Genomic DNA, 18,676 nt, shown 5'->3' on the forward strand with positions numbered 1-18,676 from the left:
ACTAGTGTAGCAAATACACAGGTGATCCTGGAGTACCTTGTACTGCTAGAAAGTAAGGAAGCATTAAAACAAAAAACAAAACACACAACTATGGGAATATGTCAAAAGGAAACCAGAACCAAATGAAAGAACTCACAATGGCTAAAGCTGGAACAGTTTCAACAACAAAGTAAGGTAATATTGGATCATACTGCAAAAGTATAAAATAGATATACATGAGTCCATAGTGATATAAATAAATCATTAAATAAATAAATGGTCAAACTCCATGTTTCCAAATAGTTTATGTAGATAGCATGTACCAAAGAAGGTAGCCTATAATTTCCCACTTAAATGTACATGAGAACTTCCTTCAAAAGAGTACAATATGGGAAAGTAGTAAAAAAGAGTAATTTTACAGAGAGAAACCAAAACTTGACAAACACCGTTTCAGCCAGGTCACCAAGGTTACCATCAGCAGAAATAAGTCACACTGATAGTCTATACCTTTGGTATGAAGTGACAAAAATTGCACTTAATCTCTGTGCTCTTCGTTTCAAAAACCCATAACCTCAGTCTAATCATAAGAAAAACACTTTACAAATGCTGCTTGATGTGCATTCTACCAAATGCCTTACTATTACTCCTCAAAACTGTGAAAATAATAAAAAAGAAAGAAAGTCTGAGAAACTGTCATAGCCAAGAGGAGCCAAAGGAGACATAACGAATGACTAAATGTTATCTGGTATCCTGGATGTGATCCTGGAGTAGAGAGAGGACATCTGAATACAGTATGGACTGTGGTTAATAATGATATCAGTATTAGTTAGGGGAGTGTGGAACTGTGAAGAGGGGAATTACAGAAACCTTTTTCATTTTTAAAAAGAGCATTTTGTCAGCTAGGTGAGGAGTGACCAGAGGGGTGTGATGTAAAGACAGAGAAACCAGGTAAGTTTTTGCATTAATGCCAGGAGGAAAGTACTTCACTAAGATAATTAATTTGCTTTAAAAAGAATTAAGCCCATTAAATTTTATAAACAATATTCAAGAATTTATAATCAGATCAATATGTGTAATATTTAGACAGACTTGTCTGTATGTTCATCTCACATATCTTTATCCAGAAATAGGTTTTATTACATTCATTTTACATTTAGCCCTGTATTTTGAAACATTACTTTGTAAGGAATGGTACATATTATATTAATAAGGAGCGTGCTAATTATCGGTAGGAAGTTTATGCTGATCCGGAATAGATTGTCATAGTTGGTTTTATCTAGTAATAGCTAATTTAAACCCTAGTCTGCTTTTATTTACTTGAAAAAATTGATTAAATGAAAACTCAAGATCTCGAATTGCTTGCCTGAAACATAGCTTGTCGTTGACATGACTAGGTGACTAACTTCCATTATGCAAGTGTGCTTTTATGTCAGCATTTTGAAAGACTGTGATCCAAATAATAGTTTGAGGAACTGCTCTTTTAATTTCAGTTTGTTAGATGAACGTGATAATTTCAGCACATCCCTTTGTATTTTCATTTTTGTTTATCCCATATTATATCAGGGTTTATTTATGGCAGGCTGACATTTTGCACAAACACACTATTTTGTCCTTCAAGTTAACATTTTCTTCTCTCTTACAAATTCTGACATTTGTGGTAAATATCAAGCTATTAATCTCCTTCTGTATCCAAAGGCATTTAATGCAGCTTTCTTCATCCAATCATAAACTCAAAATGTTGATCATTATTATTAGTTAATGAAAAATATAGCATATCTTAAATTCAAATTTTAGATTTTAGACATGTTTTCAATATGAATTTGCAATGTAAGATCAAATGATCAAAATATATTATCATCATTGTTGCCATAGTTTCAGCTAACTTTGTTTCTTAGCATGTCACTAAATTGTTTGGAGGCTTTTTAAAAACATGAGAAAAATTAAGATATTATGAGATTTTCCCATTTTCCCATAATTAATCTCTTAATTTTGAAAAAATTTCTTTGAATAATTATTAGATATCTTAAATAACATCCTTATAGAAAAAGGAATTTCGGTGGTGCATTTATGCTGGCTAAAGTTTAAAACTAACTTTAAATGCACTTTGAGTAAACTTGTCATATTTTTCATGGGAATGACCACAGAACCAAAATAGAACATATTGATTATCTTCAAAGGGCCATGTTCTAGCAATGGCATCAACCAATAGAAATCTTTCCAATTAGACCATTATAGAATTTAGGGTCAGAAATATTCTGTATCCTCAGAGATATACTCTCAGGGACACTACAAATTTAGGGTGTTGTTACTGTTATTGATTTGACTCACTGTTTTTTAAATAAAATTGGCTAAATGATCACTCTTTTAAGGCAGTCTAATTTTTTTTTTTTTGGTTTAAAAAATAATGTTTCACGTAATGCAACCTATATTGGATAAGGAGATTGTAGTCTGATCTAATTCATCTGAGAGAAATTTATAGAAACCAACATAGTTAAGAACAGTTAAAGATGTTTACTGTTGAAATTAAGAAGCTGAGGTAAAAATACATAGCAAGAAATCATTTTTGATATCTCAGTTCCAAAATATTGTAGCTAAAATTGTAAATGGTAGATCTTATAAAATTTTTCTTTGATTAAAAATAAAGAAAAATTTTTATACAAGGATCACATTTTACAAAACTCCTGAACTTTATAATAAATGTCAATTTTATAAGTAAAAATAGTATTTTATGATCTGTAATTAGTAGGCAATTATAATCCATAAGAATACTGATTTATGAAAGAAATTTAAATGAATAAAAACTTTAAAACTGTTTTTCAGAATAACATCTGTACCAGCTTCCTCTCATGGATCTTAAGACTATATGAAGTCCTAAGAATAATCTTTTGTTAAATTTTGCTATTAAATGTATTCATTTTTTCAGCAAAGTTTTATTAAGTGCTTGCTAGGTACCAAATGCTGTTCTAGGTACTGGAACAGGGTTATGAACAAGATGAACAAGGCTGCTCTTCTCACAGAGCTTACGTTTTAGTGGAGAAAGACATTTTAACTAATGATTTAATTAATGATTATAACTTGTAAAATAAGATAATTTCAGATTGAAGTATAGAAGAAATAAGTTCACACAAGAGTATGGAGTAAGGGAGACGGCACCTACTTCAGAGAGTGTTTGAGAGAAGTGTGATATTTGGGGTCTTATCTGGATGATACAGAGTCAGCCACATGAAGATCTGTTGCTCAACTTCACTTAGAATGGTTCTCCCTCTGTTTATCCTTATTCCTTTCCCTGTGGGCCTTCCAGGTTCATTGAAACGATCCTGGAGCTGCTGGATTCTGTTCTAGATAGAGAAAAACCCAGGACAGCAAGATGCATCTGAACCTAATGCTGTGTTTCATATTTTTCTGCTACCCCTCCCTTTCCTCCTGTCGCTTCCCAGCACTTTTGCACACTTTTACACACCAAGGAGTGATTTCTTGTCTTACATACGTTAGTATAAAAAATAGGATACGTTTTAAAACTGAAGTATAGTTGACACGCTATGTTACCAAAATATAGGATACTTTTAATGTTTTTTTCCCCCATTAGCACTTAACCAAGTTCTAATACACTATGTAGTTTATTATTACTGTTTTTGTCCTCCCGCACCAACACCATTAAGAATTTTGATGTTATTTTTCACTGATGCATCCAAGGACTTGGTGTGGTATTCAGAATGTAGTAGATACTAAGTGAAATACGCGATGGATGAATAAATTGGCTCCTCATATGAGGGGATCTGCTTGAATTAGAGTCTGCTTGGCTTTGTTCACCAATGATATCAAATGCTCCTTGGATCTGCCTTCCATTTCTAGAATCGGTCCAATGTCATTATTAAGCCTGTGGCTACGTGTGAGCTGTCTGACAGTGTTTTCCATAGGCTGTGTCCTGTAGAATTTCCTGTAGAAAGTCTCAGGGTGAGCAACCTTTTGAAAGATTTGCACAGTGCTTGGTAATGCTGACTTCCCTTTTGAACAGACAATATGGGATACTTTCAACTTGAGGCAGAAGCACCCCAATGATACGCTGAGTACAGAGATTGCTTCTGCCAAGTCTGCATTTCCTCTTGGGCGCATTTATGTTAACATATATGTTACTTTAGGGTCTCTCTTGCTTCTGTTTTTAAGGCAGTTTGTATTTCAGATACACTTTCTGACACAGACCTCCGCCATCAATTTTTTATCCCATCATTATGCTCCTCATTGTGAAAGGTGGTAGAGTGTTGTCTGTAACAAAAGTTGGTCAGGGTCTTTACTTCAGTACTTTACTTCATGTTCAAGCATTACACTGTCACCTAATTTGTGAAGAAATGCAGCTATGGTTTTGGCATATTGGAAAATGTGTTAATTTGGCAAGTCTAGGTGTCTCATCACCTTGCTAGTGGAATCCCAGATTATCCTCTAGACAAGCTGGAGTCAAAATATTAGTCATATTTCTTGTGAAAGCTTTTTCTTCTTTTATATTAATAGGTATAGGTAGATAATATAGTTGAAGTTTTGAAATGTTTTAGTGCTTTAGTTCATGATTATAACTTGTAGGTCCTTCCTTTAACTCCTACTTTATTTAGTCAGACATTCTTTGGGAAAATGTAGAATATTGTAGATATTTTCATGTGTATTAGTGTTTTGTTTACTTGTCTTAAAAATATTTTTATATTTAAAATATAAATATAAAAATAAAATATAAATATTCGAGCAGGGCTTGAACTCACGGACCGCGAGATCGTGACCTGGCTGAAGTCGGACGCTCAACCGACTGCGCCACCCAGGCGCCCCTAGATTGCCATTTAAATTCCTTGGTGTTATTTCTTTGCACTGAAAGCTGGATAATTGTAAGGCTCATCTCTTTTGTATTCCTTTACCTGATGGATTATATCTTCCTCTGCCTTTTGTCCAATGTCTAAAATTTATTTTCAAAAACTTTGTATAGTTTTCTAGTTTAAGGAAGTAGAGATATCCCTTTTACTCCATTTTTACTGGAAGTGAAAATTCACTGCCATGGTTTTGAATGATTTTCATAAAAGATTATTAAAGGAAAAAGAGATTTCAGTACCTTGATGGTTTAGATTCAGCTGTCTTGGAAAATTCATTTATGTTGACCATATCTTCTATACGTGATGTAAAAGTATACTAATATTTATTATACCTTCTACGTAGCAGATATTATGGCAAGAATTTTATTTTTATTAATTCAGTTAGTCTTTTCTCTAGCACTATGAAGTAGGTACTTTTATTTTGACCTTTCACATATGGGACAGCTGAGACACAAATAAGTTAGTTTTCCAAAATATTTACACCTAGTAAGTGGAAAGGTAGATTTCAAAACCAGAAATTCTCCATTTAGATACTGCATTATTGACTAATACACTATACAGTACTTTCTGAGTATTGTGTTACAGTATAATCTATGTTAGCAGAAATGCAGAACAACTTTAGTTTATTGACTAGTTTCACCTCTCAGAATTCATTTCTTTCTTTTTTTTTTAATGTAGTTGTTTAAGAGAGACAGAGACAGTGCAAGCAGGGGAGGGGCAGAGAGACAGGGAGAATCCCAAGCAAGGTCTGCACTGTCAACACAGAGCCCGACTCCAGGCTTTAAGTCACGAAACTATGAGATTATGACCTGAGCCAAAATCAAGAGTCAGAAGCTTAACTGACTAAGCCACCCAGGCACCCCTCAAAGTTCATTTCTTAATAACATGAAATTATAAAATGAAGTGACATATATTATTCTCTGAGTAGAATATGACAAAATAGTTGTATGCACACATATAGCTTGTCTTGACAAAAATATATGGGAGGGGGGCGCCTGGGTGACTCAGTGGCTTAAGTATCCGACTCGATTTTGGCTCAGGTCATGATCTCACTGTGAGCTTAAGCCCCATGTCAGGTTCTGTGCTGAGAACATGGAGCCTGCTTAGGATTTTCTTTCTTCCTCTCTCTCTGCTCCTCCCCTACATGCTGTCTCTCAAAATAAATAAACTTAAAATATATATGTGTGTGTCTTTGTATGTATATATACATATAAATATATACATAAAGATAAATTCTCCATATCCTTAACGGAGTTGAAATTTATTATTTAAAAAAAAATTTTTTTTTCAACGTTTATTTATTTTTTTTTGGGACAGAGAGAGACAGAGCATGAACGGGGGAGGGGCAGAGAGAGAGGGAGACACAGAATCGGAAACAGGCTCCAGGCTCTGAGCCATCAGCCCAGAGCCTGACGCGGGGCTCGAACTCACGGACCGCGAGATCGTGACCTGGCTGAAGTCGGACGCTTAACCGACTGCGCCACCCAGGCGCCCCTATTTTTTCGGCTTATAAGCAATTATTACCTGTACTGATACAAACTGTGATCATTATTAAATGTAGAAACTCGTTTACGTGTTTTAGTTACGCACATTTAATGTCAGAATTGCACATGAAACTTAGCATACATTCTTGAAGTAATTTCATAATAGTTTTCTAAAATCATTTAATGTAATAGCCTATGTAAAGGCCATCATTGTCGGTTGTTGACTTTATTAGATGTTCTGGATGAAGTTTTGATTTCAGCATATATGATTTATAGTATAATGATACAAATCTTTTGACGATTTAAAAATACTATATTTTCAAATGCCATGAAACTCACCACAGATATTGGAGAACAACATAGATTAAGTTTCAAACTTTCTTTTATTTTGATCTTGCAGATTGCATTCTCACAACACAACACAATCATGGATCTTGTGCAGTTTTTTGTCACCTTCTTCAGGTAATTTGCTTTTACTGACTTCAAATTTATTAAACCTGTATTCTGATAATGTTCTATCAACCTGTTTGGTAATTTATCAAGTCTTTAACCTTAAAACATCAATGCTGTGTCTTAATAGCTTCATATACTTAAATATATAACAGAGCAGAAGAACCATACTTGAAATGTACTTTTCAAGATTATTTTGCTGTTGGACTATATAATTGCTAATGGAATCAGTGGAAAGAAGATAACTTTGTGTTCCTGTCACATAAGTAATCAAAGCCTACTTTAATTAATGAAATTAGCAGTATAGTCACCATATTGATTAGGTACATCTCCTACTGTTAGTTCAATTATTTGTCAGGTAATTATCATATGTGCTTAGCCATGTGCTAAAAATCTGTAGAGAGTACATTTTCTGTCCTCAATGAGCTTCTAATCTGGAAATACTAAATACAACTTTGAATAGAGCATCATCCCTAAAATATTAGTTATTTGAGATATTAACAGTAAGTTCATAAAAACGTTTCCATGATTAAACAAGTTTGGAAAATACGGCTCTTTTAGTTTGTAACTGACATTACTTCTACTGACATTGCAAGAATTTTTTTTTCCTTAGAGATTTTAATGTGCTAATTTGCTATGTATCTTTCTAAAAAGAAGGTAGAGCTCGTAGCACTTCATAAAATGTGAAAACTCTTTTGGGGGAACATCTATTATTAATTCCATGGGATGTAAATAAAGAAACCTTGGATTGGGAGAAAAATTGAGTCAGTGATAGGATATCTGTGTTATGGCATCTTAGATCATCTGTAGAGGAAGGGATATTGCTTTTGTTAATATGATTATTATATGTACAGGTTGTGCTGGTGCGCTGGGTGCCTTCATGCAAATTAGACAATTTTGGCAGACATAGCCCTACATTATGGCATACAACTTTACCGAGTGCAGTATGAATTTTGACTCTACTCACCAAGTTGGCTGGACTGCCTTATGCAGTGAAACCTGTACAACCAGATCCTTGATATGGTTGATATGCTAAGCACTTTCTTAAATGCCAGAGTAACCATTATTGGTTATCTTGTCCAGACACCCCTCCAATACTTAAATTCCTAAAGCCTTTCCCATAGGGAAGGGCCGGATCGTAAATATTTCAGGATTTGTGGGCTGTACTGTCTCTGTTGCATGGATGCAAACATTCTGCTACAGTACTAAACTGACATAGCCAATAAGGAAACAAATGGGAGTGGCTCTGTTCCAATAAACCTTTATTACAAAAGCAGCTGGTGGGCTGAATTCTGCCTGCGGACATAATTTGCCCAACCCCTCATCCAGCTAATGCCCAAATGCCTTTAATGACGAAAATGCATCATCTCCTGAGATAACATTTTCTATCTTCAGATAACTAATTGTCCTTTGTAATTGAGATGAAATCTGTCTCCCCATAATACCACTTCTCATTCATCCATACGGTCCAACACATAGCAAGTCTAATCTCTCTTCTGCATTTATAGCCCTTCAGTTTTCTAAACTCTTTTTTCCAATTTACGTATTCCCTATGTATCCAGTTCTGTTGTCAAAACCTTTGCTACATCGGTCACTTTGCCCTGAAAACAATCATGTTTGTCTATGTCCCTTTAAAAGTTGTAATTTCCAGAATTTAACAGTATAAACATATTTATCACTAACATGTGTGCCTACTTAAAATTTTCCCCTTAAAAATGAAATAAGAAAGTGTCTTAAATATATTTAATGTTTTATGACTTTGTATTTCTGAGTATAAAAGGATTTTAGGGCTTTTAACTAAGTTACAGTGTGTTTTGGGAAAGTATTAGAAGTTATAATCAAACAAGCATTATTTACTGCATCAAAATAAAACTTTTTCCATGCAGAAGGGCGTGAATAGAAATATACAGAGGGGCGCCTGGGTGGCGCAGTCGGTTAAGCGTCTGACTTCAGCCAGGTCACCATCTCGCGGTCTGCGAGTTCGAGCCCCGCGTCAGGCTCTGGGCTGATGGCTCAGAGCCTGGAGCCTGTTTCCGATTCTGTGTCTCCCTCTCTCTCTGCCCCTCCCCCGTTCATGCTCTGTCTCTCTCTGTCCCAAAAATAAATAAACTTAAAAAAAAAAAAAAGAAATATACAGAAAAGTTCAGCTCTGTATAAAAATTCACAAAGTTGAATATATATGTAAATTATTTAAGTGTTTAGGGTTTTATTTTAAGCTTTTGAATTTGTATGCACATTTAAGTTCAATAGCCTTTTTATTAAGTAAAATAAGGCTAGTGTTAATGTGTACCATGTCTTAGAGATGATCCTATTTATTATGTTGTCATCATGGGCAAAGTGAAATAAAATATTCTAACTGTTGTGTGAGATAAAATATATTTGATGTGTTTTTTTGTCATTTAAATTTCTTTCAGTAGTGAAATGTAAATTAGTTTTAAAATCTTATTGTTAAGAAAAAACATGGACAGAATATTTTAAAGGTTTTTTTTTTTTTTTTTTTAAATAAAGCCACTGCTAAATTTTAAAAGAGAGCTTTCAACAGGTCAGCATTTCTGGACAATCTTCAATCAGGCCGCTGTTATTGCTATTGCTGTTTCTAACTGAGTTACTGAAATAGCAGAGGTGAATGTGCCAGCTTTTCAGTTTAGCCATGATTCTATGAAGGCCAGTTCTCAAACTCTGTCAGTTTTTACCTTTATGTTAGGCATAGTTCTGATGGTAAGTATAATTGGGCAAGTACTAGGGAGATCATTTATAGGCATAGCCTGGCTCTGATCTTAGCTTTCTATACTATCATAAGTAGGTCTTAGTTAGTAGGTGGAAATCTCAGTCCTTTCTTATATAGAATTAAGGGATTTTGTTGTTGTGAGAGTCTGTAGTATAACATAATGAAGGATTAGAAAACTGAAAGGCATTTTTTAAGAATAAATGTTTTTTTCTGGTATGTGAAAGAGAAAAGTCTTTGTGAATCTGAAAAGTCTAAATTATTTATTGTAAAAGAAGGTAAGCCTGGTAAATTCAATGGAGATATAGTAGGCCCCTGTACCATTTAGATATACTGATATACTGATATACTGCCCCGTACCATTTAGAATTTTAATGGTGGTGCGTATTTTCACTATCCCACTGGGATGACATAATGCTGTTGATTTACCATCTTAACCAGATGGAGGGTAGTTTTAAAGGTTGCCACTCAGTCTTTCCCACTCTGATAGATACTACCCCCAGACCAGGGACACAATGTAGAGGTTACTCTAGCCTACGTTCTAATTATATATTTTAAAACTGAGGAAATTATTGCTGGGTGGATCCATAGACACAGTTGGCCCACTGTGAGCCAGAATTTATTACATGACCCCTAAAGACACCCCAAATCTAACAAGGGGCCATCTTGACATTTTAGTCCTTGAGTATCAAGAGTATCATCTCTCAACCTATGTCTAATAGTAATCAAAATATCTGTTTATTCCTCGTGAATTATATATGTAACCATGTATATGCCTGTATGTAATTGTATACCCAAATATACACAAATAGATCATACAAAGGTCCCTTTGTATATGTAGATGTATACATCTACATATGTAGATGTATGTATATGTATATGTATATGTATGTATAAAAAGGATCATTTTATACACTTTCAAGATGTTTCAAGATGTCCTTTCTTCTGTGGACCCAGCCACCTCTTCATGGGGTTCTGGATTTGTAAATTAGCTCATCTGGAAACTGATCAGAGGGTCATGATTTTTCTATTGGGGCAACAATTCTTAGCCTGTTGTTTCTTCATTCTTACTTAAAATAAAACTAAATGTTAAATAGCACCAGTGTTGGCTGTCCACCTAGTTTTCCCCTGAGGATACCATACATTCTTAATGATCTTCCCAGCTCTTTGTGGGCTAACCCCCTTGGCTGCTCCCACAGACTTACTGACCATTATGGTAATTGTGGGCCATGGATTCCCTGACACCTGGCATCTTTTACTTTGGGTCCCCATTACTTAATGCCTACCCCAAGACTGCCTCTCCTGATGTCAGCTCTAGTCTGTAGAAGAAAGCCACCACTGAACTTCTTAGTGAAGCAGATGTTCCCTCATCATTATATTCCTTCTGTAATAGCCTTGGTGAGTGGTGTGCCCTATGGAACACAGTGTACTAGTAGTTCTTCTGGTCTTACATAATATATCCATTCTAGAATATTTCCTCTGTCAACTTCTTTGTTCCTTTCTCTTCCATCTGCTTGGGCAACTCGGGTGTTTCCATTACACTTTCAATTGGCCATTGTTTTTTCCAGGCTTCTAAGAGTCACTCCATCCTCAAGAGTCCTCAGTGGGATATTATATCTCCTGTGATCCTGAGAATATATCCCTAAATTCATGAATTCTTGCTTGTCCAGTCTTACCTGCCATCTCTCTTGATTAGACACCACCCAAATCCAGTTCCCATCATGCTCCCCTCATTCCTGCCAGTACATTCTAGGTTATTCTTATAGCTCTTTCAAGTGTATAATACCTTCCCTTTCTTATCAGGCCAAGATGTATTATGCTGTCATTATACTCTAGTTATCTGTCTGGCAAGCAGGAGAGGAGGTGATGGCAGCTTGGTAGGGATGTGGTTATTGTCTCTGTTACCAGGGAAGGGAGTTGTAGAACAACAGAAGTTTCCTTAGAAGCCCTCATTTAGATATATCATTCTAAATATTCCTATTCCATATTTTAAGGGCTAGGTTTTCCCAACCATGGCCCTTGTCTTTGCATGAGATAACTGTTCTGGCTGAACATTCGATCATCTCTGGGGCTCTGCAACTCTAACAACCAGATCATTATCCTGCTGATCATCCATATTGGCTTTTCCAATGTCAAAGAAAAGGGCCTCATTTAAAGCTATAAAAGAAACTCTCTAGCTTTTATATTTAGTTACTAATATTTGTTAATGGCCTTCAGTCTCTCATTATCACACTGCACGTATTAATACAACATAGCAGCAATCAGCCAACCCACACTCTTTTGAAGATGTTTCCCTACATCCCCACTGGTGAAAGCTTTAGCAATGGAAGCATTCTTTCAACCACCCTACTAACATTGATGATGTTCTTTTAGCCTGCCAAGGAAGGAAGGAGACAGTTCCAAATCCCCTTTTTACCTCCTGATTACCCAGATAAATCTTCAGAGAAGCAGACCCAAGATGGGATTAAATATACAGTAAATGTATTAGGGGAAACTCCTGCAGAGGAAAGAGCAGGGGAGAAGGTGACGGATCTTCTAGACCACAATGCTGAACTGACCTTTGTGAAGTGGAACAGGAAGAAAAGGTAGTTGAGTGAAAGAGCCTGAGATTTCAGTGCACTCTGCAAGCCAAATCACTCATCAGAGGAGTTCTGCATCTCCCAGTATCAGCCTTTGACTAAGGATGGTGGGGGGCCTTTGATTAATTGTGCTCTTTGTAGTCAGGGATCAGTGAGGCACATTTTAATAGTTGGCACAATAGATTTGTCTGTTACTTGAAGGTTTGGTAGAACTGCCCTGTAAAACCATATGAATTTTGGTAAGGTTTTTAAATTTGTTTTTGTATGCTTTGAATTTTTGTGGGTAGATTTTGCAGTTTCTCATGAAATTTCATTAGTATTTACATCTCATGTTTTCTATTTTTTCTTGATGTGTTGATAATTTTGTTTAAGGAAATTGTCCACTTTATTTTCAGAATTTATTGGCATATATTTTCCTATATTAATATTCCAGAACTTATGTTAGAGTTATGTCTCCCTTTTCATTGTGAATTTGCCTCTTTGTACATTTCATTTTTTTCTTGATAAGCCATTAAGAACTTTGACAGTGTTGGGAGTCCTTTTAAAAACCACATTTCATAGCTTCGTTCCATGTTTTATTGTTTTCTAATTCATTATTTTCATTGTTTTCTGCTTATGTTTCTTCTACTTTTATGGAGTTGCTGTATTATTTTTCCAAATTTTTGATTTAAACATGTAATCAAGCTTATTAATTTATAGTTATATGGTTCTAATATATGCATTTAGGTGTACCACTTTTTAAAAATATTCTGTTTCAGCTGCATTCCATGGAGTTTAATATATAGCACTTTTATCAACTGTAATTCAAAGTATTTTCTAATTTCTTTTATGATTTCCACATGAATTATTTAGAAGTCTGTCTTTGAATTTCCAAATGTGTAGGATTTTTTCAGTGTGTCTTTTTTACTGGCTTTTCTTCAGTCAGTGAAAGACCTTTATGATACTTCTGTATTTCTTCAATTTTTTTCTGTTGTCAAAGATGCGATCAACATTTGTAAATGTTCCACCTGCTTGATAATAATGGAGTTTTTCAGATCATTGGAGTCAGTATATTATAGGTGCCCATTAGAATAAAACTTAGTATTTTTTCCCATATGTTCTTTTTCAATGTTCATGTTACATCTACATATTATTAAGTGAGATTTAGTGCTATTTCACTCTGTTACTTGTACATATTTGTCAACTTTGTCTTCATATTTTTTTCGTTTTAATATTATGGTTTTAGGGGCAGACAATCTAGAATTATTATTTTTTTTCTTATGAATTATTGTTTTTCTCTCAATTTTTTTATTAGGATAAAATACACATAAAATTTGCCATCTTAACCATTTTTAAGTGAACAGTTTAGTGATAATAAGTACATTCATATTATTATGCAGCTATCACTACTTTCCATCTCCAGAACTCTTTTTGTCTTACAAAACTGAACCTCTATGCCATTAAATAATAATTTCCCATCTCCTTTCCTTCAACCCCTGACAGTTACCATTTAGCCTTCTGTCTCTGTGATTTTTGACTACTCCAGTACATTATGTAAGTGGTATCATGTAGTATTTATCTTTTTGTTACTGGTTTATTTCTCTTAGCATTATGTTCTCAAGATTCATCCCTATTGTAACAACTATCAGAATTTCCTTCCTTTACAAGGCTGAATAATATTCCATTGTATGTATATACTATTCATCTGTTGATGGACACTTGAGCTGTTTCTGTCTTTTAGCTATTGTGAATAATGTTGCTATGATCATGAATGTACAAACATGTACTCAAGACCTTGCTTTCTGTTCCTTTATGTTTTTAATTTTTTGAGGAACCTTCCTCCTGTTTTCCACAGCAGTTGTACCATTTTAAAATCTTACCAACAGTGCACAGGGGTTCCAATTTTTCTGTATTCTTACCAGCACTTATAATTTTTTATGTTCGTTTTTGATGGTAGCCATCCTAATGTGTGTGAGGTAGTATCTTAGTGCAGTTTTGATTTGCATTTACCTTATGATTAGTAATGTTTAGCATGCTTTCGTGTGCTTGCCAGTTGTATATCTTCTTTGTCAAAAAATGTCTATTCAAATCTTTTGCCCATTTTTGAATCAGGTTCTTTGTCTTGTTTATTTTGTTGTTGTTGTTTGTTGAATGGTGGGAGCTCTTTATACATCCTGGATATTAATCTCTGATAATTAATCAGATACATGATTTTCAATTATTTCGTCCTACTACGTATCTTGCTTTTCACTCTATTGATAGTTTCTGTTGGTGAATAGAAGTTTTTATTATGAAGTCCATTTTGTCTATTTTTTCTATTGTTGCCTATGTCTTTGGTGTCATATCCAATCATTGCCAAACCAATGTCTTACAGCTTTTGTCCTATATTTTCTTCTAAGAGTTTTATAGTTTTAGCTATTGTGTTCAGGTCACTGATCCATTTTGCATTCATTTTTGTGTGTGTGTGTGTGGTATTAGGTAAGGGTCTAACTAGTCTTTTGCATTTGATTTCAGTGCAGTTTTCTCAGCATTATTTGTTGAAAAGGTGGTCCCATTTTCATAGAATGGTCTTTGCGCTCTTGTCACAAGAGTACTTTGTCTGATATGTGGAGGTTTATTTCCGAGCTTTTTATTGTATTCCATTGGCCTATATGTCTATGTTTATGCTGGTGCCACACTGGTTTGATTATTATAGTTTTGTTGTAAGTTTTGAAGTCAAGAAGTATGACTCCTCCAACTTTGTTCTTTTTTCAAGATTTTTTTTTCTTTTTGTCTATTTTTTTCTTTGCTATCTGTGGGCCTTGAGGTTCCATATGAATTTTAGGATGAATTTTTCATTTCTGAAAAAAAAGTTGGGATTTTGATAGGGATTGTATGGTATGTGTAGATTGCTTTGGATAGTGTCAACATCTTGAAGGTATTGAGTCTTCAAATCCATGAATGTGAAATGTCTTTCCATTTACTTGTCTTTAATATATTTTCAGCAATATTTTGTAGTTTTTATTGTGCAAATCTTTCACTTTCTTGATTAATTCCCAAGTATTTTACCCTTTTTATGCTATTGTAAATGGAGGTGTTAAGTTAATTTCTTTTCAGAAATTAGTGTACACAACTGCAGCACATTTTTGTGTTGACTTTGTGTCCTGCTACTTTGCTGCATTTGTTTATTAATTCTAAGTTTTTTGTGTTTGTGGAACTTTTAGGGTTTCGTACGTATAAGGTCCTATTATTTGCAAACATATAATTTTACTTCTTCTTTTCCAATTTGGGTGCCTTTTATTTCTTTTTCTTGTCAATTGCTCTATCCACTACCACATTGAATAGAAGTGGCAGAAGCAGGTATCTTCTTCCTGATTTTAGAGGAAAAGCTTTTAATCTTTCACCGCTAAGTATGATTTAGAAGCTGCAGCAAATTATCCAGAAGATCTAGCTAAGATAGTTAACAAAGATGGCTACACTAAACAACAGATTTTCGTAGATGAAACAGCCTTAGATTGGTAGAAGATGCCATCTAGGACTTTCATAGCTGGAAAGAATAAGTTAATCAATGCCTGGCTTCAAAGATTCAAAGGACAGGCTGACTCTCTTGTTAAGGCTAATATAGCTAGTGACTTTAAGTTGAAGGCTGTAACTATCCATCTTTTTTTAAATTTTTTTTCAACGTTTTTAATTTATTTTTGGGACAGAGAGAGACAGAGCATGAACGGGGGAGGGGCAGAAAGAGAGGGAGACACAGAATTGGAACAGGCTCCAGGCTCTGAGCCATCAGCCCAGAGCCTGACACGGGGCTCGAACTTCCGGACCGCGAGATCGTGACCTGGCTGAAGTCGGATGCTTAACCGACTGCGCCACCCAGGCGCCCCTATCCATCTTTTTTGAAATCTCCCACTGATTTCTACTGTAAAACCTGGATAAAATCTAGGGGCAGCTATTTTAATTCTGAAAAGTAAGTATCAGCAGGAAGATCAGAGAAGACCAGAATTGAAAGTGCCCCTGAACTGTTTGGGAATTTACTGTTACTTTCCCTTGGTATCCCCTGACTTGAAACTAAATGCAGGCTGAAAACTCAGAGTGACTACTGAGATCTAGACAAGAAACATTCTGGAAATACCCCCTAGTTCTGAGTTATGTGTAGAAAAGGAAACTCTTTTACGTTTATTTATTTATTTTGAGAGGGGGGTGTGGAGGGCCAGAGAGAGAGGGAGAAAGAGGATCCCAAGCAGGCTCTGTGCTGTCAGCCCCAACGTGGGCTCAAACCCAAGAACTGTGAGATCATGACCTGAAGCAATGTCAAGAGTCCAATGTTTAACCAACTGAATCACCCAGATGCCCCTGCAAAGGAAACTCTTAAAGCTCAGAGTGAGTACTGGAGAACCCCCTTCCATTTTTTCCTCTTTGTCCTTAATTCACTCACCCCCGATCCCAAGCAGCCTTGCAGGAGTAACATTGGCTGCAGCAAAAATGGCTAGGAATGAGAAGCTGGAAGAGCCAAATCTCAGAGGGAGAGGAATCTTCTTTAATATAAGGTGGAGTTGTGGTTACAAGAGGGCCAAGACAAACGCCATTGCTTTTTCCTTTTCTCTGTCCTCCTAGCACAGAATGTGGCACCATCACAGAACTGGGCAGTTTCTGAGCAGAGGATAAAAAGTGGAGCCCAGGGAACCAGAAAGGATCTGGGAAATAACAGAAAGAAAAAAAGACATCCCCTAAGTTGTTTATGAATTTCTGGGACTTATGAGGCTATGATCCTAATTAGCATACCAAAGAATCTGAGACTGAGCTGGTGGTTAGAACTGGGTTTAGGCCCCAGACTGAACCTGAAGGACAGACTCAAACAGCCCTGAAAATGCTTCTGAGCTTCCAGTGCATTGTAACCACAGCCTACAGGTGGGCTGAAACAAAGTATTGTTATAGGGAGTATCAACATTCCCAGTAGAATACAAACTCAGCAAGTAGAGAGGGCTGTGACAGAAGTGGACCATTCTTAAGTTTTGTTAGCAAGTCAAGGAATGCCAATGTTTATTGCTCAACCTAATTTTCATCAGGGAATACAAATTAAAACCATAGTATAATTCTACTTCGCATATACCTATTACAGTGGCTAAAACAAACAAATAAACAAACAAACAAAAAACAAAGCAAAGCAAAAACAAGAACCAAATGTTGGAGAGGGTGCTGGCACTCTCCACACTTTTGATAGGCTAGGAACTGGGGCAACAACTGAAAACAAGCTGACACTGCACCCTGAAGTGGGATCCATTCCATCAAAAGCCATGCAAAAATAGCTATAGCAGTGTGTTTTAAATAGCCAAAACCTGAGAATATCTCAAATACCCAAAAATAATGGAATGGAGAATATAGCCGTATAAAGGAAAAAATACGGGGTAACAGAAAAAAAAAAACAAACTAATCCTACAAGAACAATATAGCTGTTACTCCAAACAATAGTGTTGAACAAAGGAAGCCAGAAACAAAAGAACAAATACTGCAGGATTTCATTTGTATGAAGTTCAGAAATAGGTAGAACCAAACTACGGTATTAAAAATCAGCATGAGAGCTATCTTTGAGGAGGAAGGAATGGGTAAATTACTATTTTTTTATTGGGATGTTGGTTACATGGGTATATTACCTTTGTGATAATTCACTGAGCTGTGTGCTTGTGATATTTCTGTGTATGCTATGTTCTAGAAAACTAGAACTGATGGTCTAGAAAAGTTTTTTTTAAGAAGAGCATTTCCTACTTTTAAAATATTAAGGAAATCTTATAATTAAAACATTTACCCTAACCACATGATTTCATTAAGGTGTGCTTTAAATAAAAATTGGGTGTAGAAAAGAGCATTTGTATACATTGACCATTAATCAATTTCTGTTGTAAGTTTGGGAGATTAAGGTATTATCCAGGTAGATTATTTGTAACAGGAGGAGTTAACCAGGAGGACCTTCCTTACGAGATGTTGTTTCTCCCTACCTTATGTAAACTATTTCAAGGAAGGATTTATCAAAGACGCTCTGTACATTTGTAAATCTGTTAGCAGTTTGGAGGGAGTTCACTTGGGTATTTTCCTATGAATTTTACATAAATGATATCTAAAATATATTTTATGGATTATTTCTCAGCCTTCATTTAACTCCTTCCATATGGGTATACAGCAATGAATTTGAGTGGGATCGATCCCTCACTAGCTTCACAGGTGGCCGAAAGCCAGTTAGTGCCTAGCTTCAATAGGCATGTGATAGGTGAAGAGTAGCCATGTGTAATGAATGGTATGTAATGGGCGTCCTGGAATTCCTGCATCCGTTTGTGTTCCTAAGAGGGAAATGGGCCTGAGGCCAGAGCTGATGCACAGTAGAGTGTATAGTTCGGAGAATCAGAGAGCAATGTAGCCAGCGTGCCGATCAGTCCAAACCTGGCAGTTATTTTTTTCCTTCTGACCTTGAGGAGTGTCTTAGTCGGCTTGGCTGCCGTACTGCAGACAGAGTGTCTTTAACACCAGAAATTTATAAATCCTACAGTCCTGCTGGCTGGGAAGTCCAAGATTTGAGTGCGAGTATTGTTGGTTTCTGGTGTGAGAATTCTTGGTTTGCAGACGGCTGTGTTCTTGCTGTGCGTTCACATCGCTTTTCCT

The 18,676-nt window shown here is 35.6% G+C and overlaps 1 protein-coding gene across 1 annotated transcript in view; it reads left to right on the forward strand.

The window, feature by feature from the left end:
• The window catches only part of ATRNL1 (attractin like 1), a 782,697-nt gene that overhangs the window by 337,500 nt on the left and 426,521 nt on the right, over positions 1 to 18,676 (forward strand). The window contains exon 25 of the mRNA XM_043597648.1: positions 6,714 to 6,775. Coding sequence (XP_043453583.1) covers positions 6,714 to 6,775 — 62 coding nt within the window. The remainder of the gene's footprint in view (positions 1 to 6,713; positions 6,776 to 18,676) is intronic.

Source organism: Prionailurus bengalensis, chromosome D2, assembly GCF_016509475.1.
Source record: "Prionailurus bengalensis isolate Pbe53 chromosome D2, Fcat_Pben_1.1_paternal_pri, whole genome shotgun sequence".
Lineage (NCBI taxonomy): Eukaryota > Metazoa > Chordata > Mammalia > Carnivora > Felidae > Prionailurus > Prionailurus bengalensis.